The sequence below is a fragment of the Colobus angolensis genome, unplaced genomic scaffold (assembly GCF_000951035.1).
Source record: "Colobus angolensis palliatus isolate OR3802 unplaced genomic scaffold, Cang.pa_1.0 Scaffold44, whole genome shotgun sequence".
NCBI lineage: Eukaryota > Metazoa > Chordata > Mammalia > Primates > Cercopithecidae > Colobus > Colobus angolensis.
Genome location: NW_012117821.1, coordinates 1,537,697 through 1,547,235, shown reverse-complemented (window position 1 = coordinate 1,547,235; position 9,539 = coordinate 1,537,697). Strand labels below are relative to the sequence as shown.

The 9,539-nt window shown below is 64.6% G+C and overlaps 2 protein-coding genes across 3 annotated transcripts in view; both read left to right on the top strand.

The window, feature by feature from the left end:
- Positions 1-6,083, top strand: part of RABL6 (RAB, member RAS oncogene family-like 6) — a 48,476-nt gene extending 42,393 nt beyond the window's left edge. For both annotated transcript variants that reach the window (XM_011957280.1, XM_011957281.1), the window contains 8 exons: positions 713-816; positions 2,281-2,597; positions 2,794-2,947; positions 3,847-4,059; positions 4,160-4,424; positions 4,619-4,790; positions 5,016-5,071; positions 5,229-6,083. In XM_011957280.1, coding sequence (XP_011812670.1) covers positions 713-816; positions 2,281-2,597; positions 2,794-2,947; positions 3,847-4,059; positions 4,160-4,424; positions 4,619-4,790; positions 5,016-5,071; positions 5,229-5,429 — 1,482 coding nt within the window. In that variant the 3' untranslated portion in view covers positions 5,430-6,083. The remainder of the gene's footprint in view (positions 1-712; positions 817-2,280; positions 2,598-2,793; positions 2,948-3,846; positions 4,060-4,159; positions 4,425-4,618; positions 4,791-5,015; positions 5,072-5,228) is intronic.
- Positions 6,084-7,411: 1,328 nt separating this feature from the next.
- LOC105522800 (chromosome unknown open reading frame, human C9orf172) overlaps positions 7,412-9,539 on the top strand; it is a 9,644-nt gene continuing 7,516 nt past the window's right edge. Inside the window, exons 1-2 of the mRNA XM_011957403.1 lie at positions 7,412-7,493; positions 9,084-9,537. Coding sequence (XP_011812793.1) covers positions 9,303-9,537 — 235 coding nt within the window. The 5' untranslated portion in view covers positions 7,412-7,493; positions 9,084-9,302. The remainder of the gene's footprint in view (positions 7,494-9,083; positions 9,538-9,539) is intronic.

Here is a 9,539-nt window from a genome sequence, read left to right as displayed (position 1 = left end):
TTCAACCTGAAAAAGCTGATTTAAAAAAAAGAAAAAAGAGGCCAGGCAGGTAGCTCAGGCCTGTAATTTCGGCAGAGGCCAAGGTGAGAGGATCACTTGAGCTCAGGAATTCGAAACCAGTCTGGGCAACATAGCGAGACCCCATCTCCATTAAAAAAGAGAGAAGGGGCCAGGCGCAGTGGCTCACCTGAGATCAGGAGTTCGTGAGGCTCTGGCGTTTGTATTTAATTTGAATCTAAAGTGAGCAGTGACACGGACCGGCCTCAGACCAGCCTAGGGCTCCAGGCCAAGAGGGCAGCGGTTTGCTCCAGAACCAGCTGCTTGTGGGTGTGGGGACGGTGGCGATGCGTGCACCGGGGCTGTGTCCTGCCACCAGAGGAGGTGTGCACGGCGGGGAGCAGAGAGGCTTCTTCACCCTTGGAGGTGTGTGTGGGTGGTGGCGGTGCTTTGAGGTTTATGCCTGTGGCAGCGCTGTCCCCTAAGCCATGCTGGCAGCCTGTAGGTGTTGTGCCGGTCGCCGCAGAGGAATCGTGGGCTTCTGTGATTCCAGTGAGGCCCAGCCCAGAGCTTCTTGAGTTGCTGAGCACCCATCCCTGCAGCATCTCCTGGTTTAGTGAGCAGGAGGCGTCCCCTGTGCACTCAGCTGCTGTCGGGCTGGGGCACTCGCAGCAGGAAGGGCCCCTGCTCAGGTCTGTGTGCTCCCCTTCTGCAGAGGGAGACGCTGCTGCGGCAGCTGGAGACAAACCAGCTGGACATGGACGCCACACTGGAGGAGCTGTCGGTGCAGCAGGAGACGGAGGACCAGAACTACGGCATGTATGTGGCTGCGTCCGCCCATGGGGGCAGTGTGAGGGCTGCAGGCGCAGCCGTGGTGCCGGGCCATGGGCTGCACCAAGGAGAGGAACCCATTTGGAGCGCCCCCCGTTTGGGGTAAATTAGTCATCTTGGGGCACAGGTGGAGGAGGGCTCAGGTTGGCATTGCCTCCAGCAGCCCCCTCACAGTCACACCTGGCATGGACTCCTCGTGCAGGTCATGCCATGCCTGCCGCTCTGAGCACCGCTGACCGTGGCCAGTTGCTGATGCTGGTGGAGCCCTGCTGGGGCTGCCTGTCGATCAGGGGCTTAGCTTCCCACATTGATGCCAGCATGGGGTGTGCTTTCTGGTCAGCTCCTTGACTTTGGGAAGCTCCCTGTGCTGAAGAGGCATAGGGACCAGGACATGGAAGTCTCTGGTCCTTGATAGCAGAGGGTGGCTCAGAGCATCCTCCTGAGTGGGCCTGGGCAGGACGCGCAGCCCCAGGGGTTGCGGGCAGTGGGACAGCTGGCCTCTTCTGTGCCTCAGGCTCCTGCACAGCTGGGGGCTTGGTGCTTCCCCTGGGACCCAGGCAGGGACCACAGGATCAACGACCCTCCTGAGGCCCCCCAACAGGTCTCTATTTCCAGAGAGAGAGCCCTGTGGGTCACCTCGGATCTGGCTGTTGGTTGAGACACGAGACTGAGAGGGAAGGCAGTTTGATGCCTGGAGAGGGACCCATGGCTTCCGGCTCCCAGAATGGCCCCCCCACATGGGCGCTTCTCTGTTGAACCAATCCTGGCAATTCCTGGGACTGAGAGTTGGGTCTGCTGGATGCTGCGATGGCCGCACGTGCTCCACCAAGCCCCAGCCCCCTCCTCTTCCCAGAAACCCCCCTTCACGGGAAGGTCCACTTGCTGCCATCTGGCCACCTCTGCATGGAGCCCCCAAAGGCTGTGCCTCAGAACAGATCTGAAATGACTTTCAGGGGAGCTGAACACAGGCACACTGGTGCCTGTTGTCCTCGCCCTTCGGTGCTGCTGCTCTTTTTATTCTGAGACAGGGTCTTGCTCTGTTGCCCAGGCTGGAGTGCAGTGGCATTATCTCGGCTCACTGCAAGCTCCGCCTCCCAGGTTCACGCCATTCTGCTGCCTCAGCCTCCTGAGTAGCTGAGGCTACAGGCGCCCGCCACCAGGCCCGGCTAATTTTTTTGTATTTTTAGTAGAGATGGGGTTTCACTGTGTTAGCCAGGACGGTCTTATCTCCTGACCTTGTGATCTGCCCGCCTCGGCCTCCCACAGTGCTGGGATGACAGGCGTGAGCCCCCGCCCGGCCAGCGGTGCTGCTCTTGGAAGTGGGTGGGGCTGGTGGCCCAGAACACGGTGGCTCTTCCCTGCCCTATCCGCAGTAGCGGAGACCCCCTGTCACCTGAGGGCCTCAGTGAGAGGCAGGGGAGCCAGGCTTCTCACCTGCCTTCTGCCTTCCAGCTTCCTGGAGATGATGGAGGCTCGCAGCCGTGGTCATGTGTCCCCACTGGTGGCCAACGGGCAGAGCCCATCCTCAGGCTCCCAGTCACCGGTGGTGCCTCCAGGCGCTGTGTCCACGGGGAGCTCCAGCCCCGGCACACCCCAGCCTGCCCCACAGCTGCCCCTCAATGCCGCCCCACCATCCTCTGTGCCGCCTGCACCACCCTCAGAGGCCCTGCCCCCACCTGCGTGCCCCTCAGCCCCCGCCCCGCGGCGCAGCATCATCTCTAGGCTGTTTGGGACGTCACCTGCCGCTGAGGCAGCCCCTCCACCTCCAGGTAGGCCCTGGAGCTGCCCCTCCCAAACTGGTCCCCTCCCCCAAACCCTCACAGGTGGGGCTCTGGGTCTCCGAGTGCTCCGTACTTCTTCCTGCTTGTCCCAGTCCTGTGGGCACATCCCGGGTGGGCCTGGCTTGGGATTGGGTGCAGTGAGGGTTCTGGTGCTGAGAAGAGGACCCGACATCGCTGTTCACAGAGCCAGTCCTGGCCGTGGAGGCCCCAGCAGCAGTGCAGAGCGTGGAGGACTTCGTTCCTGACGACCGCCTGGACCGCAGCTTCCTGGAAGACGCGACCCCTGCCAGGGACGAGAAGAAGGTGGGGGCCAAGGCTGCCCAGCAGGACAGCGACAGGTGAGGGGTGGGCCTGGACCTCCTCTCCCATTGCCCCAGCCTCCAGGGCGCCCGAGCAGCAGGTGGGCTGGCTTCCTGGGGGTGCAGAAGGGGTGCCCCGCTGGCTGGTCTCTGTTGACTGAGGACAGAGCAGATCTGTGGCTGGAGCAGATGAGGGAAGAGCTTAGACGGGGCTTCCAGACATCAGAAAGGCCTGGCCACCTGCTCTGCCCACACCCTGGAGAGGACGGGGCACCTTGGAGTCGTCTGTGGGCAGATTCCACATGGAGGCCATTGGCAAGGCCGCTCCAGGTGATATGGGAGGTTCAGGCCACTAGATGTTGTCTCTGCAGGGCCCGGGCCCGGGTGCTGCAGAGATGGGGGCGGCTTGCTGCAGGTCCTAGCGCTGGGAGCTAGAGCTGCCTCCCATCTGTCTGCCAGCCCCTCTCCCACCACTCTGTCTGCCAAGTTGCCCCAAACTCTGCCTGCAGCAAAGCCCTGCATTGGTCCCAGGTGTGGACTCCACTGGACATGCTCCACCCCCGGTGGCCTCAGCACCTCAGCCTCACCCATTGCTGTGGGGCGGCAGCTTCCTCCAGAAATACACAAAGGATGGAAAGCCTGGTGGCCCTGAGCTGGCCCTGCCTCCTCCATGAGCGCCCATCCGTGCGGCCCCACATCCTTCGCCCACTGACTGAGCGCAGGGCAACACTGTGTCCGACCTTGAGCCTCTGGCCCCTTTCTGCTCAGCAGCCCCGTGACAGCCATGAGGCGGCCTTCCCCTAGAACACAGCACCCGGGGTGGGGTGGCCCCACGGCCAGGGTGTGACGGGTACCAGGGTGCCTGGAACCAAGGCCCGTGAGCCCGGCCGGCCATCCCTACCCCGTGGCCTCTGACCACTTTGTCCCCTGCTTTGCAGTGATGGGGAGGCCCTGGGCAGCAACCCGATGGTGGCAGGGTTCCAGGACGATGTGGACCTCGAAGACCAGCCACGTGGGAGTTCCCCACCACCCGCTGGTCCCGTCCCCAGTCAGAACATCACTCTTTCAAGTGAGGAGGAAGCAGAAGTGGTGGATCCCCGACAAGGCCCTGCCCCGGCTCCCCAGCAATGCTCAGAGCCAGAGACCAAGTGGTAAGGGCAGGCGTCCCCAGGGGTGTGGCCTGGAGACCAGGGTGGGGCAGCTCAGGACACCTCCAGAGGACCCTGACTGACCCTCTGCTTGTCCACAAAGGTCCTCCATACCAGCTTCAAAGCCACGGAGGGGGACAGCTCCCACGAAGGCCGCAGCACCGCCCTGGCCAGGCGGTGCCTCTGTTCGCACAGGTCCGGAAAAGCACAGCAGCACCAGGCCCCCTGCTGAGATTGAGCCGGGGAAGGGTGAGCAGGCGTCCTCGTCCGAGAGTGACCCCGAGGGGCCCATCGCTGCACAAATGCTGTCCTTTGTCATGGATGACCCCGACTTTGAGAGCGAGGCATCAGACACACAGCGCAGGGTGGTAAGACGGGTCCTCCCCTGGCAGAGGTCAGCCAGGAGGCCAGAGTCTCTCAGTGGGTGGGTGCAGTGGGAGGAGGCTTCTGGAAGAGGCATCTCATGTCCCCACACTTGGGCCTTCCGGCTGGGTTTGAGACCCCCTAACCCCTGAGGGTGTGAGAGGGACGATGGCCTGACCAGCTGCTCTCCCCGCTCCAGGATGAGTTTCCCGTGCGAGATGACCCCTCCGATGTGACTGACGAGGACGAGGCCATCGCTCAGCCGCCCCTGCCCCCCAAGCTCCCTCTCCCCACCTTCAGACTGAAGAATGACTCGGACCTCTTCGGGCTGGGGCTGGAGGAGGCTGGACCCAAGGAGAGCAGCGAGGAAGGTGGGCGGGGGTACCGGAGTGCAGTCAGCCTGCTGGAGTCTGGGTAGAACATGGGCCTCCTCCCAGCTGCTGGCCACTGGCCGGGGGCCTTTCCTGAGTCCAGGAGGCAGAGCCATGCTCCTGGCAGCCCCCGGCAGGAGTGTGGTCCTGTCCATCAGCAGGGCCTCCTGGAGGGCTGGGGCTCACTGCTTTGTGTTTGAGCCACTGTCTGTCCTGTCTGTGCAGGTAAGGAGGGCAAAACCCCCTCTAAGGAGAAGAAGAAGAAGAAGAAAGGCAAAGAGGTACCGGCTACTCCCCTTCCTGGCAGGCCACGGCTGGGCGGTGTGTGGTCCTGGGACCAGGGCTCTGTTGGCGGGCCAGGGCTGGGCAGCATGCGGTCCTGGGACTGGGGCTCTGGCCTCCTGTGACTCCATGGCGCCCCCTCCTTGTGCTCCTGAGCAGGAAGAAAAGGCTGCCAAGAAGAAGAGCAAACACAAGAAGAGCAAGGACAAGGAGGAGGGCAAGGAGGAGCGGCGGCGGCGGCAGCAGCGGCCCCCACGCAGCAGGGAGAGGACGGCTGCTGATGAGCTGGAGGCTTTCCTGGGGGGTGGGGCCCTGGGCGGCCGCCACCCTGGGGGTGGCGACTACGAGGAGCTCTAGGCCAACCGGGGCAGTGGCCGCCCTGGGGTGGGGGGCGTGCCTGTCACTGCCTGGGGAGGCATTTGCCTCTGCACCATCGCCTTTGCCGCTGCCCGGTGGCTGCCGTGTGCACTTCTGAGCTGGAAGAGGCCGGGCGTTGGTGGTCCCTGGACTGGGCCTCCAGACCCGGCGTGAGCCTGCTCTGCAAGGAGGGAGGGGACAGCTGGCTTTGGCCAGGCCCGGTGGACAACCTGGCCCTCTCGGGGCAGAGTCGCCAGTCCCCAGTGTTTCTCAGGGATGTGACTTGAGGCCCAGGGGCATGAGGGTCTGTTTACAGAGGCTGGGCAGGGACCGCTTGGCTGCAGGGTGTACGCTGCCCCGGCACCTGCTTGCCCTCCTCGCTCACCCAGGGCCGCAGCATGCCTATGGCTCCGCTTCCGGCTGGGAGCCCTGAACACGGGTGTGCAGACCCACCCTAAAGGGCAGCCCAGGCCCCACACTAGGCAAGGCTGGCGAGAGACCGAAGGCAGCATGCAGGGTCTCTCCTGGGGGTGGGGGCTGTTTCCCACAGTGGCCTCAGCTGCGCCCCCGCTCAGGTGAGCCCACAGGCGGGAGCTGGGAGGCACTCCTCCCAAACACTCCACTCAGACCATAAAGCACTCCTGTTTCACTCTGCGTGTGTCTGTTCTTCTCCCTGCACCTGCTCCCACTGCCTCGGGCCCAGGCTGCCATGGGTTGTCAGGGAAGTCCTCTGAGGCAGGAGGCTGCCCAGCAATGCTGGGAGGACATCCCACCAACCCTGGCCACACCCTGGGTACATCCCAGCCCACCTGTGCCAGGGCTCAGCAGCTGCAGCCAGCACACTTGGGGATCGGCAGCCCCATGAGGTGGAAGTCCAGTCTGCATGGCTCCCAGGCAGCCGCCTGCAGCACTGCCCCCCCCCCTTCAGGCCCCTGCCCCCTCCAGCTGTCAGCAGCGCCCAGCCTCCACCCCCACAGCTACTGTTGCCATGAGAACCCTGCAGGGCAGGCAGGAAGAGTGCGCCAGTGAAGGGGAGGGGGTGGCCAAGCTGGAGGCTCCTGTGCCTGGGAGCTTTGTGACCCCAGGGTGTGGGGCAACTGCTGTGGTCCCTGAACAGGTGCTGTGGCCCACAGCAAGCTTAGGAGCCTGGCCCCTTAGCCCACAGCCCGTGAGATCAGGGTCGGCTTCAGGGGTTCCCCTGGTGTGGGAATGGGTCAACAGGATGTGAACTTGCCAGTGTCACACCATGGACGGCTATGTTGGGGTTTTAGTGGGCCCTGCTTTGAACAACGCAGAATGGTGTAGGTCCTGCCCTTCAGAGCCAAGGGCATCGGCTACCCACTCCTCGGCCAAGCTAGAACGTTTCCAGGCCCAATGCCTTAGGGAGGGGCTGGCAGAGTGGGAGGAGGACATTACCAGACAGGTGCGGTAGGTCACGTGCAGGCCTTCCCAGGCTGGCAGAGACACTGGATGCAGGAGTGGCCTCACCCAGACAGGATGGCATCCTGGGGACACAGGAGGCTGCAGGGGCCATCTGGCTCCAGGTACCCACGAAGATTTTGGCATTGGCAGCCTCGAAGTAGATAGGGCCTGGGGAAAGGCCAGTGGGGCAGGGAGCAGCCCATCTGGTCCTGCCTCGCCCAACAGGAGATGCAAATTCCAAGATGCCCCTAACCAATCTCTGCAGCCCAGGCCAGGGCTTGGGGCCCCTCCTCTCAGGCAAGTGTGTTGGGGTGACACTGGCGGGACTGGCAGGCTGCTCCGGGCCACAGGGCTCCTGTTGAGACGCTGAGGTCTGCGTCTTGGGGATGCTCCGCACAGCCCCAAATTGGAGCCTGTGCAGTCACGATCCCCAGCTCCACAGTGCAGCCCCCACTGGGCGCGGCCCCTTTAAGTACAGCTCTTTCAGCTGCCATTGGGGGCAGCACTGAGCAGCCAGGCCAGGATCCGCGCTGCTGCCTGGAAGCTTCTGCCGGTGCCAGGGACGCAGCGGTGCCGGGGACGCAGAGGACCCGACCTGGGGGTGACACAGCCCACCGGGGCACAGCCGGGAGCAGCACCCAGGTAAGGGGCTGGCGGCCGAGTTACTGAGTGTGTCACTGTCATGGGCGGGGGAGGCTGCCTTAGGGAGGCCGCAAGGATGGGGAGTCCCCGCCCCCAGGCAACACCGGCTGTATCCCTTGAAGGGCCGCTCCCAGCCAGAGCAGGGCTGGGAGGTGGGGAAGGCCTCCAGTCATCTCCGTGGGCTCCAGAAGGCCCTGGGCCCACGAGGGGGCCGACCCCACCCCCATCCCCACGGGAAAGGGTGTCACCCACAGCTTCAGCCAGCAAGGCCCACTGTCACCTCCCTGGGGTGGAGCCTCACACCCTGTCATCCGGCCGGATTCCGGCCTGGCCTTGAGCTTAGCATGAAAGAGGGAGCAGGAGGGTGGACAGTCCTGCCACGGGTGAGGTGGAGGGGGGAGATGGGGTGGGCGGGAGGCTGGGATGGGGACAAGGCCTGGGACTTGTGGCCCTGACCCAGAAAAACAGCCCTGCCAGCAGGAAGCCCCTGCACACCTGGGACACAGAGGGGGGACCTGGCCAGACCCCGAGAGGCCCATCCACCTGAGGTTCTGCCGCGCGAGGGGCCTGGCTAGGTACCCGCTTCCCCCGGCTCACTCTGGGGTAGACCCCTCCAGACCAGGTGTTGGATGTGCAGAGGCCAGGCCTGTGGCCACTCTCTGACGCACCCCCAGCTGGCTCTGGAACCACAGAGGGTCTGGCAGTCCACATCGGAACCCTGGCCAGCCTGCAGCGTGGGGGCCTAAGAAACGCAGGTTTCCATGGAACCTTCTCAGCAAAGTGGGGAGGGCTCTTTCCTGCAAAGCAGTGGGGCTTCCCCCACCCTCCGCCCTGCCCACCCCCAGTGGGCAGCTTCCGGGCCTGGTGCGCAGCTCAGGAGAGAGGGGCTGCCACGAGCTCATGGCTCGATGGCTTGGGACTGCCTTGCACACCCTAGGGGGGTGTCCTGTGCGTTTACACAAAGCTGGGGCCTTGCTTCAACCACCCAAAGATACTTGGGGTCAGAAGAGGTGTCGGCAAAGGAAAGGGAGATTTAGGGCTCAGGTATGCTCTCTAGGGGCTTTTTTCTGGCCTGGAGCTCACGGGAAGTTGAGGGCACCTAGGCGTGGGTCCTTGCAGTGCTGGGGGAGGGGCTCTGTGCTCGGCCTGGCCAGCAGTTGGGGTGGTTGGTGTCACCCGCTTGGTGCAGAGCTAGCTAAGGCTGAGACCCAGCGACTCGCCTTCGACTGTACGCGATCGGAGGGGTCGCTCTGCGGTGGGCGCTGTGAGGAGAGCACAGTCACTAATGTCTCGTGGGGCAACACCTATAATTAAGGCCCAAATGCGCCCCGTCCTTCCAGCTGCGGACACCAGAGGGCGCAGCCCCCAGGACCACGCCCCCACTCCCTTACCCCACCCGGAAAGGGGTCCACCGGAGCCGGCCCCGCCGTCACTAGTCGGGGGAGGGGAGGCCCTGGAGCTTCACGCAGGAGCTCCCGCCGCGGGAACCACAGCCACGGCTAAGCCTTTCTGGCCCGCCCGCCCCATAGCCGGGAGAGGACGGGGGAGGGGCAGGACCTGGGCGCCTGGACAGCTGGGTTCCTCCCGCAGGTGCTTCTGACCCCGGCATGGAGGAAGCGCCCGCATTCTCGGCCCAGGCCTGCAGCCAGGGCTACTCCGCCCGCTGCGCCCCAGGTAAGCCGGGCCAGCGTGGGGGAGTAGCGGGGCCTGGGCTGCGGAGGGGGCCGCCCTGACCCGCGTCTCCCCCCAGGGCAAAAGCCCCGCAAGGCAGTGTGAGCTGGAGCCGCCAGCCTGGGGACCTCTTTTAAGATGACCCGTACGGACCCTCCGGACCTGCTGGTGTCAACCGTGTACCAGGACATCAAGGTGGCGGCCCCGGGACCCGCAACCAGGCGCCCGCCATGTGAGCGATCCGTGGCCCGGCCTGCTGAGCCCGAGCCTTTCAACAAGCGCCACTGCCGCAGCTTCGACTTCCTGGAGGCGCTGGACGGGCCGGCCATGGAGACCCTGCCGGAGCCACCGCCCCCGGAGTCCGCTGTGCCGCGC